At 48.9% G+C, this 25,472-nt stretch overlaps 1 protein-coding gene across 26 annotated transcripts in view; it reads right to left on the bottom strand.

Annotated features, from left to right (window-relative positions):
* The window catches only part of OTOF (otoferlin), a 341,513-nt gene that overhangs the window by 184,785 nt on the left and 131,256 nt on the right, over positions 1-25,472 (bottom strand). For 17 of the 26 annotated variants that reach the window (XM_083178857.1, XM_083178866.1, XM_083178868.1 and 14 more), the window contains 2 exons: positions 18,557-18,592; positions 9,163-9,204 (listed from right to left, as the gene is read on the bottom strand). The exons of 6 other annotated variants lie outside the window; for them this stretch is intronic. In XM_083178857.1, coding sequence (XP_083034983.1) covers positions 9,163-9,204; positions 18,557-18,592 — 78 coding nt within the window. The remainder of the gene's footprint in view (positions 1-9,162; positions 9,205-18,556; positions 18,593-25,472) is intronic. 3 more of the 26 variants (XM_083178864.1, XM_083178882.1, XM_083178865.1) reach the window with 2 other exon arrangements.

Below are 25,472 nucleotides of genomic sequence, written 5' to 3'. Positions count from 1 at the left end.
ATAATATCCTTTACCACCTTCTGTGGTATACACTCTGTCTAGGAATCAGATGGCAGTGGTGACACTAACTCTGCACCCTCACATGCAGGGATGTCCCCTCAATACACTGTAGGGAGACTGGGATGTGGTTACTTCTGTTTTAATAGTCTGTCTCCCCCTCTCTCTATATATATGCCTGGGCTGCTGTTTAGTCATACAATGCGTGGTTGGGAGCATGCAGGGAAGGGGTTTGCTGACAGATGGGCTGGTCACAAAATATATAAGCCTGCCTTTTTGGGGGCGGCTATCCACTCACCACCACTCACACAGGTACCCAGGGTCTAAAGCTCTCCCCCAGCTGCACACTTCCTCCTTCTAGAAAAATCTCTCTCTCTCTCTGTACTGGTCAACTGTTTTTTTCTGCAGCACACGCACTCCCCAACTTTATTGAACACTCTCAGGGGCATCCTCAGTCACAGTTTTTTTTCTCTCCCCCAACCGCAAATAAAATAGTATAGTCCCTCCATGTTCACACCACTGGGCATGTTCCATCAGAAAGTCTTAAGGGATGTCTCTCCATATATGCACAGTATATGGTGCATCTACAGTTCAGTGGCATTAGTACATAACAGCACATACATAGCAGGGTTATACAATACTATATATATACATAGGGAGGGGTATTACATATCTCCCCCTGGCGATCAAGTGGGCCATGTTAAATTCACATGGCCACCTGATCTCCATTTGAGGGTATTCATCTTATGAATTATAACACATGAGATCCTTCTCCCGCACTTATAGAACAACAGTTTGCAACAAAGCTCCCAAAATAGGGCCATGAGTACACAATGCTCGGGTGTATCACTCTATCTATCAAAGTAGGACACCCTAATTGATCATACGTTAATATTCTGGGCGGTCTACGCTCTCTAGGGGGTAACGGAGGTTCACTGGGATACTCATTATAAGAGTTTTCACATCCCCAACAATTTTCCGGGAACACAGTTTGACCAATGATTTCTGGATCACCGGGTATTCCCAAGAGTGTTTCAGTATTGGTGGCTGGGTTAACGTCCCACTCCCACTGTACCGTTGGTTCTATACCTTCCTCTCTGTAGAAATACCCCATCGCCGGTTCGCTCTCTTCCTCTCTGCTTTCTTCAAGGATAGTACCAACAGAAGAGGTAATTTTCGGTTTAGTTGCTACTATATCTGGGTCCCCATCGTTACTCCCCTTATTATCCCTGGATGGAAACACAATGTCCTGAGTAATGGGTAATAGATGTTGTCGATGATAGGTAAGGATAGGTCCTACATCATTTTCAGGGACAATCTGGTACACAGGTATATCAGGCAATTTCTTTACCACTAGATAGGGAATGTCTTTCCATCTATTAGCAAGTTTCTGCCTGCGAGGACAACCCAGCCTCTTGAGAAGCACTCGATCTCCTGGTAGTAATATGTGTTCTTTTACTTTTCGGTTATACAGCGCTTGGTTCTTGTCATTTTGCTTTCTGGCCGAGTCTTGAGCTAACGAGTAAGCATGGTTAAGTTCTTTTCTCAATTTAGCAACGTACTTGGAATGAGAAGGAGCCTTTACAGTAGTAGGCGATGTGCCCAAGCTAATATCAACAGGGAGTCTTGCCTCTCGACCAAACATAAGTAAATAGGGGGAGAACCCTGTCGCTTCGTTTCGGGTACAGTTGTATGCATGTACTAGATGACAAATGTATTTGTTCCATTGTATTTTCTGTTTGGGATCTAAGGTTCCTAACATATTTAGTAAAGTGCGGTTGAACCGCTCTGGCTGAGGGTCTCCTTGAGGATGATAAGGAGTGGTGCGGGATTTTTTTATTCCACACAGTTCACATAGTTCTTTGATGAGATGACTTTCGAAATCTGGTCCCCTATCGGAGTGAATGCGAGCGGGTAAGCCATAATGTACAAAGAATTTCTCCCAAAGGGTCTTTGCCACTGTGATTGACTTCTGATCGGACGTTACGAATGCTTGTGCATATCTGGTAAAATGGTCGGTTACTACCAGAATGTTAGTATCTTTTCCATTTGGACTCTCGAAGGAAAGAAAATCTATACAGACTAATTCCATAGGCCCAGAACTTTGGAGACTGACTAAATTGGCCGCATGCTGTGGTAACGTCTTCCTTAGAATGCAGTTTCTGCACTTACGACAATACTCCTCTATGTCTCTATTCATCATGGGCCAATACACTCGTTCAGTTATCAAGTGTTGAGTTTTGTCGTATCCTAGGTGGCCATGTTGATCATGGAGAGCACTCAACACCACAGGCCTTAACTCAGCAGGTAATACTAACTGTTCTCTGGGGGTACCATTGGGAGGTTTAGTTCTTCTATACAACAGCCCTTGTTTTACCACCAAATTCTTTCGCTGATGACACAATACTCTAAACCTTAATGTCACTGGATCGGATATTTTAGCTTTGGAAGGATGTTGAATGTTCTGCAGCATAGCGCGTATCTCCAGGTCATCGTTTTGGTATTTACGCAATTGTTCCTTGGACCACTTGGGCAAATTCCTCATTTCATTATTTGTAATCCAACAATACATCAACGGTAATGATGTTCCAGAAGCTCCCAATGCACTAACCCTTTCAGGCATTTGAGACTGCAGGACAGCCACTTGATGACATAACCCTTGTAGGTCAGGGGCTGGTACCTCTATCCAGTCATCATTGTCACTCCTATGGCTGGAACGAGGTATTCGAGACAAAGCATCAGCATCAGTATTATTTATTCCTGGCTTATATTTTAAGGTAAAGTTATAGTTGGAAAGAGCCGCCAACCATCGGTGCCCGGTAGCGTCCAGTTTGGCCGTAGAATGGATGTAAGTTAGGGGATTGTTATCCGTATGAACGGTGAAACTAACTCCGTATAAATAATCATGGAATTTATCCACCACCGCCCACTTGAGAGCCAGAAATTCCAATTTATGGACTGCATAGTTCTTTTCACTGTTGGACAGGCTTCGACTAATATAGGCGATAGGGCGTAGAACCTTCTCTTGCCATTGGTAAAGAACCCCTCCTATACCATCCATGGAGGCATCAATATGGACTTCATATGGTAACTCAGGGTCGGCATAGGCTAACACAGGGGTGTGAGTCAAAAGATGCTTGAGTGTTTGAAAAGCTTTGTCACACTCCTCCGTCCACCGTGGCCCAAATTCTTCTTGTGGCTTATAATATTGTCCAATAGTAGATCGAGGAGTCCCCACCGGGGGATACCCTTTGGTGAGTTCAGTGAGGGGTCTCGCGATTTGGGAATATTGCGGTACAAAGCGTCTGTAGTAGCCACTGAATCCCAAAAAGGACCGTAACTCTTTCAATTTCCGGGGTTTAGGCCACTCTTTCACCGCTGTTATCTTGTCGGGGTCGGTAGATACTCCATCCCTGCTGACCACATGGCCCAAGTATTTTACGGTGGTCTGACATAGCCGACATTTATCAATGGACAACTTCAATCCCTTTTGGTGTAACCTTTTCAGCACTTTCATTAACCGACAGTTGTGTTCTTCTAATGTCTTTCCGAAGACAATGACATCGTCAAGGTATACCAGTACTTCACGATAGCACATATCCCCTATTACTTTTTCCATGGTTCTCTGAAAAGTGGCCGGGGCTCCTTTTATACCCTGTGGCATTTTTAGAAACTCAAAGAACCCAATAGGGCAAATAAAGGCAGTCTTTGCACAATCATCTGGATGCATTGGTATCTGATAATATCCTGATCTTAGATCCAGTACGGAGAACCATTTGCTCCCCTGAAGACAATCCAGTGCTTCTTCCACTTTAGGTACAGTATACTGGTCATCCAGCGTTCGATTATTAAGGGTTCTATAATCTATACACAATCGTATTTCTCCGTTCTTTTTACGTGCAACTACGATGGGAGACGCATAAGGACTTTGAGATTCAGCGATAACTTGGTTCTCCAATAGGAATTTTAAGTGAAGGCGCACATCGTCGAAATCAGCAGGAGCCAATCTTCTTGACCTCTCTCTGAAGGGAGTGTCATCAGTCATTCGAATTCGATGTTCCACTCCAATGGCAGTCCCTAAATCCCAATCACGTAACGAATATACAGATTCAATTTCAGTCATTTCAGTAATTAGTTGCTCTCGATCATCATTGGAGATATCGCTGCCTTTAAAACAGTCAAGTATCCTGGTTTTGAAGGAAGAAGGGTCCCTCTCATTGTTTCTCTCGTTGTCCATATTTGTCAGGGAGGCAACGGTATTTAGCGACTTAACCTCCTTATCAGGGTAATGGGAGGAGGTTAGATGATCCTGGTGTTTGCACCACTTCGACAATGTTTTAAATAGATTGGAGTTAGTCCCCACGATTACAGAGACGACTTCTTGTCCCGAAGGAGGGTCAGGACATATTAGGGCTAAGAATGGCAACGGGGTAGGGGAATCAGCAGTATCGCCTATGAACTGAAGGTGAGTAGTCACATATCCCAAATAGGGGTACTTCTGATGACTCAATCCCCATATCACCAGTCCGTCAATGGGGTTCAAAGGTACATTCGCCAGATGTTGCTGGTACCAGCTCTCAAACATTATTGAAACTTGTGACCCACTGTCCAACAGTACATTGCAATACTGGCCATTTATCAGCGCTGGAACCATTGGGGCGTCTCCAACAATGCCATGTGGCACCAAACCAGACCACTGAGTGCTCCCCATTGAATTTACATCGATGAGTTGGGAGTCGATGCGGGGTTCATCGGCGTCCCTTGGGAGTTTCCCGTCAGCGAAGATTCCCTCGAGTCAGGATGATTCACTCGCCGGCTGTATCCTCCACGTTGAGGGCATTCGAAACTTCGATGGCCCAGTTGGCCACAACTATAACAGGTATAGTTCCCTCTATCATCCGATCTTCGACTATACCCTCTTCCCCGAGTCATAGGTGGTACTCTTGACATTCCTTGGGGGTTAGGAGACTGTATGGCGATAAGCTGATCCAATTTCTTACTTTGTTCCTCCATTAACTTGTAGAATTTATCAGTAGTAAGTGGTACTTCAGGGGAGGGTAGAATAACTTTTACTCTTTTTAAACTTTTGTCCCGATTCTCAATTTGGACTTCTTCTAGCTTCACTTCTTTGATCAGTTCACTAAGAGTAGGAGCTGGCAGTTTGGACATACTGCACCGTAGTCGCTGTGCCACTGGATTAGTGGTCAATGCTCCCCTCAGCACATACTTCATTCTTTTACCATCTATCTCTGTTCCTAGAATTCCTCCTTTTTCCAACAACTTGTAAAGAATTTTGTCAATGCGATAAATATAGGTGGTTAACGTTTCGCTTGGTTCCTGATATGTATGGTTTAATCGGGACAATATGTCTCCAACGTCTTCTAAAGTCCCAAAGGAGTAGTCTAATGCATCAAAATAGTCTTTTAGAGTGGCAGTACTATTGCTTCTCCTTGTAGCTTGAATGATACCCATTGCCGGCCCTCGAAGACTTTCAACGATGCGTTGCTTCTTCACATGCTCGGGACATCTCCATTCTTCAGAGTGCTGTGAGGCCGCTTCTCTCCAGGCCTCATAACCCTCTTCTCCTGATGGTAGAGGAATTATACCAGAAAAAATGCGCAATCTTCGATAACCTCCCTCATAATGCCACCTTTCGAATTGGCTGACCACCCGATCCATTACGTTATCCATTGAAGGATCGGGCACTGACTCACGATTAGTATTGTTTCCAGAATCATTGATGGGGATCGGGCCATGGTCCGTTATCTCATCACCAGCATTTGTTCGTTGAGGTTCTATGGGGTTGTCTATCTGATCCTCGGGGGAAATTTCTGGCCAGATCAGTTTCCATCTTCGAGTGGGTGACAGGGAGATGATAATCTGAGCGGGAATTAAGTTAGAATCCAGTTTACTCCGGTTGGTGATCAACACAGCCCACACTTCTTCTCCCCCAGCTCGGGTCCTCTTATCAATTAACTTGGGGCTATTTATGCCGTATAATTTGTCTACTTCCGTCATAATTTCATCATCGGACAAGTTGTCAAATGTTCCTTCAATCCCAAAACTGCAGTCCATATCCACGCCATATTCCTGAATCCACTCCTGTATATCTTGTTTATTTAAACTCTCCATAGTGTTCTGATTTAATCTCAGCAGTGCCTCCATATGTAACGCCGTTTTCTTCTATAGCGCAGTTGATATGGTTATGTAGTGCCTCCACCCCAAGCTGTGTCGGTTTTGCGGAATAGCAATTTCCGATATCTTGATAGTAGTCGCAAGCTATCTGGGTGAGCTTGGGGAATCACCCATAATAATGCCACCGGTTGTTGAGCACTTGAACAATTTATTAACACAACCTACTAAATTACAAATACTGGGGTATAATACACCAACTGGTACGTCTTTGTAACAGATATATATTAATATATAGGTATTTCTCACACCCTCCCTTCACAACATTACAAGTTACTGGCTCTGGGACAAGGTTTCATCCTTCTACAATAACACTTATAGTCATATACCGTATTTGTGGTTCCCCATTAAGGTAGAAGACACTATACCTTTACAATGTATGAATGCTAATAACCTCTATAATACTTAACTATTATTGTGCAATAATCTAAGCACTGGTACTTTCAATAAATATGCTCCCCCTGTTCCTTATAGATGATCCCTTAGGCATTCAAGGTTATAAAGTCTGCCTGCCAATCCGTACAATCCATTCAGGTTCTCGCTTCTGGTAAGCAGGAATAGTTTCCTTGGAGAGGTATATACTGGGGATGCAACAATGGTAGGGATGCACCAATGGTATGTCAGAATTATCCCTGGCAGTGTTATACCGGTTCAAAATAACATCTATATAGTGCCGTTGTAGCAATAACCCAAGTTTATTCAGGATAGTTCCTTTTTGGATGCAGTCTAGACTCAGCGTCCCCTGGCTCTGGTAGAACCGGGTTTAGCTCGGTGTCATAATCCAAAATCGTTACCGGACTAACTTAGTTTCTTCCTATTCAGCTGGTCTTGTATCTCTGTTACCGTGACTACGGCCTCTATCTCCTTACTCCTGATGCCAATGATAATAATATGCTCTACGCACAAATTCTCCGGCACTAGTGTCTTTATAGCGGTACTGTTCCTGCACTAGCTTCCCCAGGCTGCGTCGCCGGGTTTAGCTGCTTGTAGTGGGAACTTTAACATATACTATACACTGTCTGCACAAATAGATGCTCACTTGCTAAAGGATGGTCAGCGAGGTGTCCCCTGGCTCCTGCGCCGGGTTTAACTCTCCTGATCCGGGTATGTGATAGTTAAAAAGCAAGGAGTATAATATCCTTTACCACCTTCTGTGGTATACACTCTGTCTAGGAATCAGATGGCAGTGGTGACACTAACTCTGCACCCTCACATGCAGGGATGTCCCCTCAATACACTGTAGGGAGACTGGGATGTGGTTACTTCTGTTTTAATAGTCTGTCTCCCCCTCTCTCTATATATATGCCTGGGCTGCTGTTTAGTCATACAATGCGTGGTTGGGAGCATGCAGGGAAGGGGTTTGCTGACAGATGGGCTGGTCACAAAATATATAAGCCTGCCTTTTTGGGGGCGGCTATCCACTCACCACCACTCACACAGGTACCCAGGGTCTAAAGCTCTCCCCCAGCTGCACACTTCCTCCTTCTAGAAAAATCTCTCTCTCTCTCTGTACTGGTCAACTGTTTTTTTCTGCAGCACACGCACTCCCCAACTTTATTGAACACTCTCAGGGGCATCCTCAGTCACAGTTTTTTTTCTCTCCCCCAACCGCAAATAAAATAGTATAGTCCCTCCATGTTCACACCACTGGGCATGTTCCATCAGAAAGTCTTAAGGGATGTCTCTCCATATATGCACAGTATATGGTGCATCTACAGTTCAGTGGCATTAGTACATAACAGCACATACATAGCAGGGTTATACAATACTATATATATACATAGGGAGGGGTATAGCCGGGTACACAGCATTACGGTGACCTATCTCTGCCACCTGCTTACTAGCTGCCAGCTCAGTCACCTCCTCCATTAACGCACTGATAAAGGGGCAGATTTAACAACAAGCCAACAGTTGATAAATCATAATCTGGGCAAAGTCGTCCCATTCGTTACACAGATTATTCATCTCTATATACACATGGGTTGGCAAATGTGAAACAATGGAGGTCATTCTGGTTGGCGAGCTTTGTAACACCGCCCACTCGGTGTCCGAATGCCCTCCCCCACTGCACGGCAAATGTCCCCGGCACACTGCGAATAGATGCTTCGCATAAACATCCATTCACCGACCATCTGATGATTTCTATAGTGCTCGCAAATCAAAGTCAGTCACCCAAAAAACAGAAACAGTCGCTGTAAGTGGCACTGTCATTTTAGCAGATATTTTGAACATCTCCCATAGCAACATTGGCACTCACAGGGTTAATTAGCTCCGGTGTTGATATATGGAGAACCGGAGCATAGAAATGTTATACTGTAATTAGAGCGCTCAGTCCTTGATAAACAAATGATTATGTCCTAGATTGGACGCAGCGCTTCCCAACGTCAGCCCTCAGGGTCAGAGCTGCACGGTAGGCAGGGGTGTGTTAGTGGGGTCTATTGAGGGGAACTCTCGCTGCCCCAGTGGCACATGCATTTGGCTAGCATGGTTCCTGGAATGGCATGCTACATCATGGTAACAGCAGAACCCCCCGGCCATCCATAGGATGTGGCTGGCTCTCTGTTTTCCAAATCACAGCAAACGACAAATGACAACTGTGGATCCTAAAAAACATATCCGTGAGTAATGATTACACCTGTGCTCAAACAGGGAGGACTGGAGACATGTGCTGTCAGGGTGCCCTGAGGACTGGCGGTGGGAAACACTGGGTTTCAGAAATACAAACACCACTGTCATTAGTTTAATAACACCAGGGCCATCTTATCCTATAGGCAAACTGGGCAGCTGCCCAGGGCCACACACATCTAGGGGGCTCCGAGAAGGAACTGCACCCATCAATGATAATTTGGGGGCCCCTAGTGTTGCTAAGATGGCTCTGAATAACACAAAGACAAAAATTCACCACAGCACCCTGTGTCACGCCACGCCATCCCCCCCCCCCCCCCCCCCCACACACACACACACAATACTTACTTTTCCTTCCCATCCTTGGTTTTATTCTTCTCCTTATTCTTACTATTTGTGGGATGCAGGGAGAACGTAGAGAAAATCCACATAACATATGAAAATAACAGCATTACCGCGTAACAACATTTTACCACTGGGGTAACAACACTTTACCATTGAGGTAACAACACTTTGCCACCTTTCTCATGTTGCAAGAAGCTCAAAAAATGAAACATTCTATTGAGATATGGTAGAAAATAATAATAATAATAACAATAATATTATTTTTCTCTGTATTTGGGAACCCATAGGACAGATTATTCACTTTGTACACAAGCCTACTACATAACACTACGAAAAGTCACCTGCAGCCTAAAACTATATTATCCGACAGTCTCTGATTTTACAATGGAAGGTAAAAAAAAACAGGGACAAGTCTTTATAATCAGCCCACCCCATGTGGCGCACTCTCGGGGTGTCCTAGCGCCGCCATACACACAGCAATGCGTTAGTCAGGGAACTTCCTCTTAAAACCAAACCTTCATAATTCCCAGAAAAAGTCGTCAGCAATATGAACAAGATGTTGAACTGCAGAGTTTTTTTTCTTTTAGAAATATACTGTATATTTTTTATTACATTTTTACCGAAGTCGGCACAAGACCTAGAACTAGACGTGCAAATACTGGATTGAATTAATATTTAATGCAGAAAGCCGTGTGGAAAGGTCGATGTATTGAATTACAGGATGTGGTATGATTGATGTAATATATGGTGGCTTTAATTATACGAGGTGGTCACCTAATCAGTTCATATTAATTGGCTGCAGACAGTAGAATATAGTGAATTATCGGGAAGCCTGGAACACTGATGAAGTGGGGGACGGATGTCAGGTGTCTGAGCTTCCTCTGATGCCGCTATCAGACCAGGAGACAGGAATTTACAGGGTCCAGCAGCCATCAAATTCCCGGGAGTAAGGGGGCTTCCGCAGCCATCAAATTCCCGGGGGTAAGGGGGTTCCGTAGCCATCAAATTCCCGGGAGTAAGGGGGCTCCGCAGCCATCAAATTCCCAGGAGTAAGGGGGTTTCATAGCCATCAAATTCCCGGGAGTAAGGGGTTCCGCAGCCATCAAATTCCCGGGAGTAAGGGGGTTCTGCAGCCATCAAATTCCCGGGAGTAAGGGGGTTCCGTAGCCATCAAATTCCCGGGAATAAGGGGGCTCCGCAGCCATCAAATTCCCGGGAGTAAGGGGGCTCCGCAGCCATCAAATTCCCAGGAGTAAGAGGGTTCCGTAGCCATCAAATTCCCAGGAGTAAGGGTGTTCTGTAGCCATCAAATTCCCGGGCGTAAGGAGGTTCTGCAGCCATCAAATTCCCGGGAGTAAGGGGGTTCCGTAGCCATCAAATTCCCGGGAGTAAGGGGGTCCCACAACCATCAAATTCCCGGGAGTAAGGGGGTTCCACAGCCATCAAATTCCCGGGAGTAAGGGGGCTCCGCAGCCATCAAATTCCCGGTAATAAGGGGGCTCCGCAGCCATCAAATTCCCGGGAGTAAGGGGGCTCCGCAGCCATCAAATTCCGGGAGTAAGGGGGTTCCACAGCCATCAAATTCCTGGGAGTAAGGGGGTTCCGCAGCCATCAAATTCCCGGGAGTAAGGGGGCTCCGCAGCCATCAAATTCCCGGGAATAAGGGGGCTCCGCAGCCATCAAATTCCCGGGAGTAAGGGGGCTCTGCAGCCATCAAATTCCCGGGAGTAAGGGGGTTCCACAGTCATCAAATTTCCGGGAGTAAGGGGGTTCCGCAGCCATCAAATTCCCGGGACTAAGGGGGTCCCACAGCCATCAAATTCCCGGGAGTTAGGGGATCCCACAGCCATCAAATTCCCGGGAGTAAGGGGGCTCCGCAGCCATCGAATTCCCGGGAGTAAGGGGGTCCCACAGCCATCAAATTCCTGGGAGTATACCTACATTTGGAGGGGTACGCCCAGCGTTTTTATGTGTGCGCGCAATGTTTTTATGGTATAAAGTATTTCAATGAAAATGATTTTAATTAATAAAAGCGAGTATTTGGAAATAAATATTAGCATTTGGTATCGCTGGTTATTAACCAGACAGCGGGGGGGCACATTATGCGGTGTGTGAGTGTCAGGGACAGGGAACAGCCCCACGGCCAGCGTAGGGTTACATACAGCGTCTGTGACATGACAATCGTTATACACAGACATCATTAATCTGACCTTGGCAGCAGCGGGATAGGTATTAGTTATATTGATGCATGTTACCTACAGCTGGGTATTACAGCTTCCTCTGTGACGCCTGCTGTATCACACATCAATACAATGTGCAATGTTACCTTTGTCTTGGGCGAGAGCCCCATAAAAAATAATATATATCTTGGCTCTATGTGGCCGATCGAATCACTGCAAACATCGATACCTATTGTGCAATTACAGAGAATGGAAATTCCCGGAGCTGGGAGAGAAGAATCTCTCTCTACTTGGGGGATCCGGATTTTTGGTCGACATGACCTTTTCAAGTGTTGAACATTTCCGTGTCGACCAACTGCTTGTATCCACATTTTACCCATTCTGCCCTTGCCCATATGGACCTTTTCGGGTTGACCTAAATATCACACACACAGAACCGTCTGCGGCGAGGTCTGGTTTTACGCACACGGTCGGCAGAACGGTTATTGCTGTAAGGCGGGACCGCGGTTATTCCGACCGTTTCTCCTCTTGCTGAAGAGAGAACATTAATATGCGGCTACAAAGTAGCGTTCTGATGAACTGTAATTGGGTCCGGGATGGCCATCGACTCTCGATGTTCCCAAAACATTGATGGTTGTGACATAGTGCTCCATGTTTTGGGCATCGATAGTGGATGGTCGAATAGTTTTATGCCATCGAAGGATGGCTTCCGATGGTAAAAGTTGGAGGCGCATGCGCACTGCCTGCGCAGCCTCATTGCGTCCATCGACGTCCCTGCGGGCGGCATGCGCAAAAGAAACTTAAACTGGATTGATGGGTAAAGTTTTTTCTGTGCGGCTAAGCGATGGCAGGAACCATCGATGGTGTGAAGTAGAATGGTTTATAGGCATCGATGGTTCCTGCTCTAGAAGCCATCGATGGCAACCATCGATGGGGGATGTGCAAATGGCCATCCCTAAATTGGGTTATTTCAGTCGCGCTCCCTGCACCTTGACAGGGTCCGTGGGACCAAATGACACGAACTGGCTCATTGTATCCCCGCCCACTACTGTGCAATGTCTGTAATACTGGCATTGCACGGCGGGGGGCATGGCCATGATGATGCAATCATGCTGGCCACACCCCCAAACAGAGCATTTCCCTCATAGCCCCACCCCATCCCGACCCTTTTTCCTCATGCTGGCTGCACCGCACCCCTACCTCACGGAGCTTGGCTAATATATTTATGAAACATCACTATTTGTGGTTGTAAATTGACCCTACGTTTTTAATCATAAGCTGCCACTACCGCTAGGTGATTCTTGGTGGGGCTGTAGGTCTAATCTAGAAGGGGTGACCAGGACCGCCGACAGCTCTGCAGGGCTCTGGTAATGGGAGGGGGCGTGGACAATGTGGGAGGTGTGGCCAGGCACCTTTCTTACAATTTATGCAGAAATTTGGAGGTGTCACCTAGCAGCAAGGGGCGTGACCTATGCCACAAGGCCATGCTTTTACCGCTGCGGAGACAGGGCCAGCGGCTCTGTGTTCCCCAAATTTGGTGATCTGCGGCCATAATAAAAGTCAGTCTAGACCAGAGTTGCCTACCTGACCCTCTCCAGGAGGACACAATGCTCTGTTCCTGGGCTTCCCTGGTAATGTATGATTGCCAGCACCTGTGGTGACACCTTTCTTATCAGTTACCTAGCTCCCCACAGGTGCTGGCAATCATACATTATCCATACCTCCCAGCATGCCCCTCTCCAGGAGGACACAATGCTCTGTTCCTGGGCTTCCCTGGTAATGTATGATTGCCAGCACCTGTGGTGACACCTTTCTTATCAGTTACCTAGCTCCCCGCAGGTGCTGGCAATGCTACATTATCCATACCTCCCAGCATGCCCCTCTCCAGGAGGACACAATGCTCTGCTCCTGGACTTCCCTGGTAATGTATGATTACCAGCACCTGTGGTGACACCTTTCTTATCAGTTACCTAGCTCCCCGCAGGTGCTGGCAATTCTACATTATCCATACCTCCCAGCATGCCCCTCTCCAGGAGGACACAATGCTCTGCTCCTGGACTTCCCTGGTAATGTATGATTGCCAGCACCTGTGGTGACACCTTTCTTATCAGTTACCTAGCTCCCCACAGGTGATGGCAATCCTACATTATCCATACCTCCCAGCATGCCCCTCTCCAGGAGGACACAGTGCTCTGCTCCTGGGCTTCCCTGGTAATGTATGATTGCCAGCACCTGTGGTGACACCTTTCTTATCAGTTACCTAGCTCCTCACAGGTGCTGGCAATCATACATTATCCATACCTCCCAGCATGCCCCTCTCCAGGAGGACACAATGCTCTGCTCCTGGGCTTCCCTGGTAATGTATGATTGCCAGCACCTGTGGTGACACCTTTCTTATCAGTTACCCAGCTCCCCACAGGTGCTGGCAATCATACATTATCCATACCTCCCAGCATGCCCCTCTCCAGGAGGACACAATGCTCTGCTCCTGGGCTTCCCTGGTAATGTATGATTGCCAGCACCTGTGGTGACACCTTTCTTATATATTACCTAGCTCCCCACAGGTGCTGGCAATCATACAGTATCCATACCTCCCAGCATGCCCCTCTCCAGGAGGACACAATGCTCTGCTCCTGGGCTTCCCAGGTAATGTATGATTGCCAGCACCTGTGGTGACACCTTTCTTATCAGTTACCTAGCTCCTCACAGGTGCTGGCAATCATACATTATCCATACCTCCCAGCATGCCCCTCTCCAGGAGGACACAATGCTCTGCTCCTGGGCTTCCCTGGTAATGTATGATTGCCAGCACCTGTGGTGACACCTTTCTTATCAGTTACCCAGCTCCCCACAGGTGCTGGCAATCATACATGATCCATACCTCCCAGCATGCTCCTCTCCAGGAGGACACAGTGCTATGTTCCTGGGCTTCCCTGGTAATGTATGATTGCCAGCACCTGTGGTGACACCTTTCTTATCAGTTAACTAGCTCCCCACAGGTGCTGGCAATCATACATTATCCATACCTCCCAGCATGCCCCTCTCCAGGAGGACACAATGCTCTGTTCCTGGGCTTCCCTGGTAATGTAGGATTGCCAGCACCTGTGGTGACACCTTTCTTATCAGTTACCTAGCTCCCCACAGGTGCTGGCAATCATACATTATCCATACCTCCCAGCATGCCCCTCTCCAGGACACAATGCTCTGCTCCTGGGCTTCCCAGGTAATGTATGATTGCCAGCACCTGTGGTGACACCTTTCTTATATATTACCCAGCTCCCCACAGGTGCTGGCAATCATACATTACCAGGGAAGTCCAGGAACAGAGCGTGTTCTCCCTGATGGAGAGAGTCAGGTAGGCACTGCAGCCCTGGTCTAGACTGACGTCTATTAGTGAATGGGTGAACAATCATTGGATGGTGAGTGACCACAGAATGATTCTCTCATGTGGCCGCACAGGATGGGGTACAGACTAGATCCCCTTCAGTTTTGATTACAGGATGTGACGTTCAGTGAGGGCGGAAGTTGTTAGATGCCCTCACAACATTTTTTTATTTCATCTGTAATTCACGTAGCTGTAGGTTATTTTGTTTTATTTTAGCTGCATTGTACCCTCACAGGCTCGCTGCGCTCACATGCTTCGGGCGCGGTGGCTCGCTTCGCTCGCCACAGATTTGTATTCCCCTTCCGAGTATACACGGACCCAGGGCATGATGGGAAAATTGTCAAAACTGAAGGGGATCTAGACACTACCACAGGGGGCCCAAAGTGGGAAGAGGTATAGTAACAACCAATCAAATCCTTTATTTATCACACGCAGCCTGTAACATGACAGTTGATTGGTCGGTACTTTATCTCAGCAGTGCTGTTATCTGCAAGGTCTTGGAGAAATGTTTGCTATAACCAGCACTTCCCGATTCCCTGGCCAGCCCCTGTGCAGTCAGTGAGTATTCCTCCTCCCGCTCGGTGCAGATGGTGCATTAAACAAACGTTGTGATCCTGTTTGCACGGTAGGTTTATCACCTGGCTGCCAAATATATCCAGCACGACGGTCGTACCCTAACGAGCTCATTATCTGTCGTGTAGCGTGCAGTCATCCGGCGCGTTCTGCCGAGGGATAATCAGAGAGTGCATCCAAGCGGCGTCCTGTGAGCGGAATGTCTGTGAGTGCGGGGGAAGCGCACGTCTATACCTGATACATTCATTATCTGTGATATACTGCGTGCACCTGTCATCAGCGCGTCTCTGTTACAGTGACATTGTCAGGGCTACAACAAAGGAGGAATGGAGACTTCCACCAGAGCCCCCTACTAGAAACCTCCAACCTACCTGTAACCTCCAACCTCAGCCGCCTACCTGCAACCTCCAACCACAGCCGCCTACCTGCAACCTCCAACCTCAGCCCCCTACTTGCAACCTCCAACCTCAGCCGCCTACCTGCATCCTCCAACCTCAGCCCCCTACCTGCAACCTCCAACCTCAGCCCCCTACTAGAAACCTCCAACCTACCTGTAACCTACCTGTAACCTCAAACCTCAGCCGCCTACCTGCAACCTCCAACCTCAGCCGCCTACCTGCATCCTCCAACCTCAGCTGCCTACCTGCAACCTCCAACCACAGCCGCCTACCTGCATCCTCCAACCTCAGCTGCCTACCTGCAACCTCCAACCACAGCCGCCTACCTGCAACTTCCAACCTCAGCTGCCTACCTGCAACCTCCAGCCTCAGCCCCCTACTTGCAACCTCCAACCTCAGCCCCCTACCTGCAACCTCCAGCCTCAGCCCCCTACCTGCAACCTCCAGCCTCAGCCGCCTACCTGCAACCTCCAACCTCAGCCCCCTACTTGCAACCTCCAACCTCAGCCCCCTACCTGCAACCTCCAGCCTCAGCCTCCTACCTGCAACCTCCAACCTCAGCCCCCTACCTGCAACCTCCAACCTCAGCCCCCTACCTGTAACCTCCAACCTCAGCCGCCTACCTGCAACCTCCAACCTCAGCCGCCTACCTGCAACCTCCAACCTCAGCCGCCTACCTGCAACCTCAGCCGCCTACCTGCAACCTCCAACCTTAGCCGCCTACCTGCAACCTCCAACCTCAGCCCCCTACCTGCAACCTCCAACCTCAGCCCCCTACCTGCTACCTCCAACCTCAGCCGCCTACCTCTAACCACAGCCACCTACCTGCAACCTCCAACCTCAGCCCCCTACCTGCAACCTCCAACCTCAGCCGCCTACCTGCAACCTCCAACCTCAGCCCCCTACCTGCAACCTCCAACCTCAGCCGCCTACCTGCATCCTCCAACCTCAGCTGCCTACCTGCATCCTCCAACCTCAGCTGCCTACCTGCAACCTCCAACCACAGCCGCCTACCTGCAACTTCCAGCCTCAGCCCCCTACCTGCAACCTCCAGCCTCAGCCCCCTACCTGCAACCTCCAACCTCAGCCCCCTACCTGCAACCTCCAACCTCAGCCCCCTACCTGCAACCTCCAACACCTACCTGCAACCTCCAACCTCAGCCGCCTACCTGCAACATCCAACCTCAGCCCCCTACCTGCAACCTCCAACCTCAGCCCCCTACCTGCTACCTCCAACCTCAACCACCTACCTGCAACCTCCAACCACAGCCGCCTACCTCCAACCACAGCCACCTACCTCCAACCACAGCCACCTACCTGCAACCTCCAAACTCAGCCACCTACCTCCAACTACAGCCACCTACCTGCAACCTCCAACCTCAGCCCCCTACCTGCAACCTCCAAACTCAGCCACCTACCTCCAACCACAGCGGCCTTCCTGCATCCTCCAACCTCAGCCCCCTACCTGCATCCTCCAACCTCAGCCACCTACCTGCAACCTCCAACCTCAGCCACCTACCTGCAACTTCCAACCTCAGCCCCCTACTTGCAACCTCCAACCTCAGCGCCCTACCTGCAACCTCCATCCTCAGCCCCCTACCTGCAACCTCCATCCTCAGCCCCCTACCTGCAACCTCCATCCTCAGCCCCCTACCTGCAACCTCCATCCTCAGCCCCCTACCTGCAACCTCCAACCTCAGCCCCCTACCTGTAACCTCCAACCTCAGCCCCCTACCTGTAACCTCCAACCTCAGCCCCCTACCTGTAACCTCCAACCTCAGCCGCCTACTTGCAACCTCCAACCTCAGCCGCCTACTTGCAACCTCCAACCTCAGCCGCCTACCTGCAACCTTCAGCCGCCTACCTGCAACCTTCAGCCGCCTACCTCCAACCTTTGCCCCCTACCTGCAACCTCCAACCGTAGCCCCCTATTTGCAACCTCCGTATTGCCCGTTCCCCAGTCACCAACCAAGCTCTGCTGCAACATTGGACCCGGCTAGTGTTCCTCCAACCTACAGTATGACTTGGGGCCGTAACAACTGGGGCCTCTCCTGGCCCTATTAATGCTGCCTTACTGTGGCCCCAATACACTGAATGCAAGGAGGAGAGTGGTTAATAAGTTGTTGTAGCAGAGTGCATCTGTTGTCTGCAGCATCAGAGGGTGGAGAAATATTACAGTTGCTCTATTGAGTGGCCCCAAGGGTTGGAACACCACTGATAGAGGTCCTCTGGTAAGCTGAGGAAGACGTGTAGTACAGTACTCGTGTGCAGAAGGATGGGGGCTGAACAGTGGCATAACAAGATATTTGTAGGCCAATAGCAAAAGTGTTTAAGGGCCCCTGTGTGCCACCCAATGGTGAAAATATATATATAGCACATGTGGGCCCCTTTCAGCTGTGGGCCCTATAGCAGCTGTACTCCCTGCACCTATGGCAGGGTAGCCTAACCTCCCAAAAATCAGGTCTGCCTCCCGGCTCACCGCAAAGGAAGGCAAGTTCCCTGCATTGCAGCCAATCCACATCCTCTACCCCCTTGGCGGGGCTCTGTGTGACCAAATCACATGAATCCCGGGGGCATGGCTATTATGATGCAATCATGTTGTCTCCTGGATAGGGCAGCCAGAAAGTAGGCACCCCTGACCTATGGTTGTTACACCCTTGGAGAAGAACATGGGGGCTGCCATTGAGTTCTGTCTGCTACATATGTGTGGGAGGGGGTGTATTTTGATTCAGTGACTTTCTGACTTGCTCTTGACTATGGCTCTGGGCATGGACTACAGTTATGTAGCTACGTTTCCTGTGGCACCATACTGCTGATAGCTTATCACATTAATATACGGATATATTATTTTGTGTATATACCTGAAGATTCCAGGTTTTTTCTCCTTCCCTTTAGCCCTGGAATAAAAAATAAGTAATTCTCAAACATTGTAGTTTGCAGCAGAAGAAAAAGAGAGAAGAAAAGTATCTGATGCATTCATTGCTGGAAGTTACTGTGATCCGGGGGTCAGTATATAGGTCACATTTATGGGGGATCCTCATCACTGCCTAGAGAGGTCTTTACCCAAGCCAGCCACCTTTTCATTAAAGCTAGACACGCTGACCAGACCTCGGATGGGGACGTTCCTCCACTTGAAGGAATGAAGACTATTGTTGAGGTTTAGGAGTAGATATCACACAATATTGGATGTCTATGTAGTGGGTAGTGGTGGCCAGACACAGGACTGATCCTGGCAGAAAATAAAGCTCATGTAGTAGTAGACAGTCTGTAATGTTAAACATTACTGGGTAAGGGCCGGCAGCAGACAACCTATAATGGTTAGACAATGTTGGGTCAGTGCCAGTAGCAGAAAACCCATAATTGTTAGGCAATGCTGAGTCAGGACTGGCAGCAGACAACCTTTAATGTGTAGGCAATGTTGGGTCAAGGCCAGTAGCAGAAAACCTTTAATTTTTAGGCAATGCTGGGTCAGGGCTGGCAGTAGACAACCTATAATGGTTAGACAATGTTGGGTCAGGACTGGAATCAGACAACCTATAAATATTAGACAATGCTGGGTCAGGGCTGGCAGCTGACAACCTATAATGGTTAGACAATGTTGGGTCAAGGCCAGTAGCAGAAAACCTTTAATTTTTAGGCAATGCTGGGTCAGGGCTGGCAGTAGACAACCTATAATGGTTAGACAATGTTGAGTCGATGCCAGCAGCATAAAACCTTTAATTTTTAGGCAATGCTGGGTCAGGGCTGGAAGCAGACAGCCTATAAATATTAGACAATGCTGGGTCAGGGCTGGCAGTAGAAAACCTATATTTTTTAGGCAATTCTGGGTCCGGGCTGGCAGCTGACAACCTATAATGGTTAGGAAATGTTGGGTCAAGGCCAGCAGCAGAAAACCCTAAAATTGTTAGGCAATGCTGGGTCAGGGCTGGCAGCAGACAAGCTTGCAGTTCAGGAACAGGCCAAAGTCAGTGGTAAGAGAAGTTAGTAGAACCCAAAAGATTAATGGGATTCTAGTAATCAAGATACAAAAATGCCAAGTACCACTGGCTCAGGAGGAGAGGAAAGGCAAAAAAGTGCACTGACCAATGGACTGAGAGGGATAAACTCAAAACCCCTGTTATGTAACTTACAGCAGCAAGGGCGAAGGAGACAGTGGAGGGGAGTAGAAAATGCTGGGTGGGTTGTCATTGAACCCGCATCCGGGACTGAAAGAACTGCCGCATCTTCATAGAGGAAGCCAGCGGCCATAAACATTCAAGCCTTCGATGGAGATAAAGTACCAACCAATCAGATCACGTCATTTGTCAAACACAGCCTGTAACATTGCAGTTAGGCACTGATTGGCTGCTACTTTATCTCTATCCGAGGCTTAGTATATACTGTAGATCCCATATAAGCCTTGGGGAGAGTGGAGAGAGATAAGTACCAGCCAATTAGCTCCTAGCTGCCATGTTACAGGCTGTGCTTGAGAAATGACACAAACTGATTGGTTGGTACTTTATCTCTCTCCAAGGCTTAGTACATAGAGACCCTACAGTCCTATATACTTAGTGATAGAATAAAGGTTGGAGAGGAAGATGAATGTATCAGACAGAAATGTCATCATGTTACATTATAAATTCTGTTGTACTGCACACAAAAATAGCACTGCACACCGTAACACCACCGCCAACCATAACCATTACCACCACCCATTGTGACAGATACCACCGCCTACTATTACCACCACCCTCTGCCCACCATAACCATTACCACTGCCCATCGTGACAGATACCACCGCCAACCATAGCCATTACCACCACCCATTGTGCCAGATACCACCACTCACCATAAACTTTACCACCAAACATTGTGACAGATACCACCGCCAACCATATCCTTTACCACTGCCCATTGTGACAGACACCACTGCCCACCATAACCATTACCACCACCCATTGTGACAGACACCACTGCCCACCATAACCTTTACCACCACCCATTGTGACAGATACCACCACCCACCATAACCCCTACCACCACCCATTGTGACAGATACCACTGCCCACCGTAACCTCTACCACCCATTGTGACAGATACCACCACACATCATAACCCCTACCACCCATTGTGACAGATACTGTACCACTGCCCACCATAACCCCTACTACCCATTGTGACAGAAACCACCATCCACTATAACCCTTACCAGGGCCGTAACTAGATATTCATAGGCCCCATAGCAAAAGTTTGGAAGGCCCCCTATTTAGCAACTGATGGTGATAAATGTATGTAAAACATATTACTTAGATCTTAAATATGGGCCCCCTTCAGCCCTGGGCCCTATAGCAGCTGCACCCCTTGCACCTATGGTAGTTACGCCCTTGACCCTTACTATTGTGACACTAAACACTGCCCACCATAGCCCTTCCCTGCACCCATTGTTATAGTTTCCACCACCCATCATAAATCTTACCACACGCATCAGAAACATACCACCACCCACCACAACCCTTGCCACCCATTGAGACAGATACCACCACCCTTGCTACCACCCACTGGGACAGATACCACCACCCACCATAATCCTTACCACCACACATTATGACACATATCACTGCACACCACAGCACTGCAAAACACCCCAAATCACCATAACACGTATCATTAATGATTTCCATAGTAGCTGACAGAATTGCAAAAGGATCTGTCTATTCTGTACAACTACAAGTCTCAGCATGTCCTGGGAACTTTACAACTGCTGCAACCCATAAGTTGCCAATTTCAAGTCCAGTGTAACTGTGATGTCATTCTACATAGCAACACTTAGGGACTGATTATCAAAGGGCGGATTATGAAGCACAGTGACATCATTGCTACCACAAACACAGGTATATTGATGACATCACAGGATGGCATTACTAGGTCAGAGCAAAGAAAATATCATTTGAATTATAAATTGTAAGTCGTCTTTATATTATATTCTAGGCAGAGGCGGATTTATACCTCATGGGGCCCTCTGCAATAGGTAATAGTGCTTCTCCTGTTTGATAAATCAGCCCCTTATAATAAGGAAGACACAGCAGTCATCATGCAAACTCAGAGCGGGGTCTGCCAGTCTGGGATCCTCAGTGCTCGTCTAGTCCTGCCTGAGTACAGGTCTCCTCCCCTGCCTCTGGCACCATACAGTGATGGGGTGCACCAGCTCCCTGTCCTCAGTGCACCCATCAGGACTTCATCCAATAATATATAGACTAGAGGTGAGAATCCCAGAGCCAGCAGGTGACCATCAGTCCAGTACCTCAGTTCATCCAGCTCCTCCCTGTGCGGAGAAAGTAACAAATACAAATATAAATCACTAATTTACTTGCCACGCCGGCATTATCCCTGACACTCCCAGATAACAGCCGCTCCCCATGTAATGATTCCCCAGTGTGTGCAGTGTGTGCGTAGCCCAGGACTTACTCAGCGGCTGTGATAGAATCAGGCTGATCGGGGGAGGAGCTGACATCACATGACTTCCCCTCACACACCTGGCCACGCCTGCGTATTACCTGACACTCCCAGATAACAGCCGCTCACCATGTAATGATTCCCCAGTGTGTGCAGTGTGTGTAGCCCAGGACTTACTCAGCGGCTGTGATAGAATCAGGCTGACATCACATGACTTCCCCTCACACACCTGGCCACGCCTGCGTATTCCCTGACACTCCCAGATAACAGCCGCTCACCATATAATGATTCCCCAGTGTGTGCGTAGCCCAGGACTTACTCAGCGGCTGTGATAGAATCAGGCTGATCGGGGGTGGAGCTGACATCACATGACTTCCCCTCACACACCTGGCCACGCCTGCGTATTACCTGACACTCCCAGATAACAGCCGCTCACCATGTAATGATTCCCCAGTGTGTGCAGTATGTGTAGCCCAGGACTTACTCAGCGGCTGTGATAGAATCAGGCTGACATCACATGACTTCCCCTCACACACCTGGCCACGCCTGCATTATACCTGACACTCCCAGATAACAGCCGCTCACCATATAATGATTCCCCAGTGTGTGCGTAGCCCAGGACTTACTCAGCGGCTGTGATAGAATCAGGCTGATCGGGGGTGGAGCTGACATCACATGACTTCCCCTCACACACCTGGCCACGCCTGCGTATTTCCTGACACTCCCAGATAACAGCCGCTCACCATGTAATGATTCCCCAGTGTGTGCAGTGTGTGCGTAGCCCAGGACTTACTCAGCGGCTGTGATAGAATCAGGCTGACATCACATGACTTCCCCTCACACACCTGGCCACACCTGCATTATACCTGACACTCCCAGATAACAGCCGCTCACCATATAATGATTCCCCAGTGTGTGCAGTGTGTGCGTAGCCCAGGACTTACTCAGCGGCTGTGATAGAATCAGGCTGATCGGGGGTGGAGCTGACATCACATGACTTCCCCTCACACACCTGGCCACGCCTGCGTATTCCCTGACACTCCCAGATAACAGCCGCTCACCATGTAATGATTCCCCAGTGTGTGCAGTATTTGTAGCCAGGACTTACTCAGCGGCTGTGATAGAATCAGGCTGATCGGGGGTGGAGCTGACATCACATGACTTCCCCTCACACACCTGGCCACGCCTGCATTATACCTGACACTCCCAGATAACAGCCGCTCACCATATAATGATTCCCCAGTGTGTGCAGTGTGTGCGTAGCCCAGGACTTACTCAGCGGCTGTGATAGAATCAGGCTGATCGGGGGTGGAGCTGACATCACATGACTTCCCCTCACACACCTGGCCACGCCTGCGTATTCCCTGATACTCCCAGATAACAGCCGCTCACCATGTAATGATTCCCCAGTGTGTGCAGTATGTGTAGCCAGGACTTACTCAGCGGCTGTGATAGAATCAGGCTGATCGGGGGTGGAGCTGACATCACATGACTTCCCCTCACACACCTGGCCACGCCTGCATTATACCTGACACTCCCAGATAACAGCCGCTCACCATATAATGATTCTCCAGTGTGTGCAGTGTGTGCGTAGCCCAGGACTTACTCAGCGGCTGTGATAGAATCAGGCTGATCGGGGGCGGAGCTGATGTCACATGACTTCCCCTCACACACCTGGCCACGCCTGCGTATTACCTGACACTCCCAGATAACAGCCGCTCCCCATGTAATGATTCCCCAGTGTGTGCAGTGTGTGCGTAGCCCAGGACTTACTCAGCGGCTGTGATAGAATCAGGCTGATCGGGGGAGGAGCTGAAATCACATGACTTCCCCTCACACACCTCGCCATGCCTGCGTATTCCATGACACTCCCAGATAACAGCCGCTCACCATGTAATGATTCCCCAGTGTGTGCAGTGTGTGCATAGCCCAGGACTTACTCAGCAGCTGTGATGAATCAGGCTGATCGGGGGCGGAGCTGACATCACATGACTTCCCCTCACACACCTGGCCACGCCTGCGTATTACCTGACACTCCCAGATAACAGCCGCTCACCATGTAATGATTTCCCAGTGTGTGCAGTCTGTGCGTAGCCCAGGACTTACTCAGCGGCTGTGATAGAATCAGGCTGATCGGGGGCAGAGCTGACATCACATGACTTCCCCTCACACACCTGGCCACGCCTGCGTATTACCTGACACTCCCAGATAACAGCTGCTCACCATGTAATGATTCCCCAGTGTGTGCAGTCTGTGTGTAGCCCAGGACTTACTCAGCGGCTGTGATAGAATCAGGCTGATCGGGGGCGGAGCTGACATCACATGACTTCCCCTCACACACCTGGCCACACCTGCGTATTACCTGACACTCCCAGATAACAGCCGCTCACCATGTAATGATTCCCCAGTGTGTGCAGTGTGCGTAGCCCAGGACTTACTCAGCTGCTGTGATAGGATCAGGCTGATCGGGGTGGAGCTGATGTCACATGACTTCCCCTCACACACCTGGCCACGCCTGCGTATTCCCTGACACTCCCAGATAACAGCCGCTCACCATGTAATGATTCCCCAGTGTGTGCAGTCTGTGTGTAGCCCAGGACTTACTCAGCGGCTGTGATAGAATCAGGCTGATCGGGGGCGGAGCTGATGTCACATGACTTCCCCTCTCACACCTGGCCACACCTGCGTATTACCTGACACTCCCAGATAACAGCTGCTCACCATGTAATGATTCCCCAGTGTGTGCAGTCTGTGTGTAGCCCAGGACTTACTCAGCTGCTGTGATAGGATCAGGGGGCGGAGCTGATGTCAGATGACTTCTCCTAAATAGCACATCTGCATTTTCCCTGACACTCCCAGAAAATCACTGGTTTCCATCCCCACCCCTCCGGCTTCCTGACGGTCACCTTGCGTACGAATCCGCAGTCTATCGATAATCGCCGGCCTGTGAAATCGCAGCCATGCGGTCAGGTCTGAATAACCCCCACACTGTTACCCGGAATCATTCTCCCTCTCATCCCAGAACTCCCTTCTGTGAATACTGTGGTATTCCCCACCATTGGATCAGACAGCCAAACCTGCCGCTTAGACTTGGCCCCAACACCCACCACTGCGCTACACTATCTCCATAGAACGGGTGACATTTGAGCTGCGGACCAGAGCCGGCTCTACAGGGATTGCAGCGCCTTCCTCTATGAGGGCCGGATTACAGCACCGCCTGATATATCACAATACATGTATTAAGCTTTATGTGACATATCCCCCTTCTCTGTAGCTTAATCCACCAGAGACTGTGGCGCTGAATATAAAGCAGGACGCATGTGTCAGTGTATATATATCCCATCA

This window comes from Crinia signifera, chromosome 3 (genome assembly GCF_055691185.1).
Source record: "Crinia signifera chromosome 3, ASM5569118v1, whole genome shotgun sequence".
Classification (NCBI taxonomy): domain Eukaryota; kingdom Metazoa; phylum Chordata; class Amphibia; order Anura; family Myobatrachidae; genus Crinia; species Crinia signifera.
Note: the sequence above shows the minus strand (reverse complement) of the source record. Positions and strands in the feature narration are given on the sequence as shown.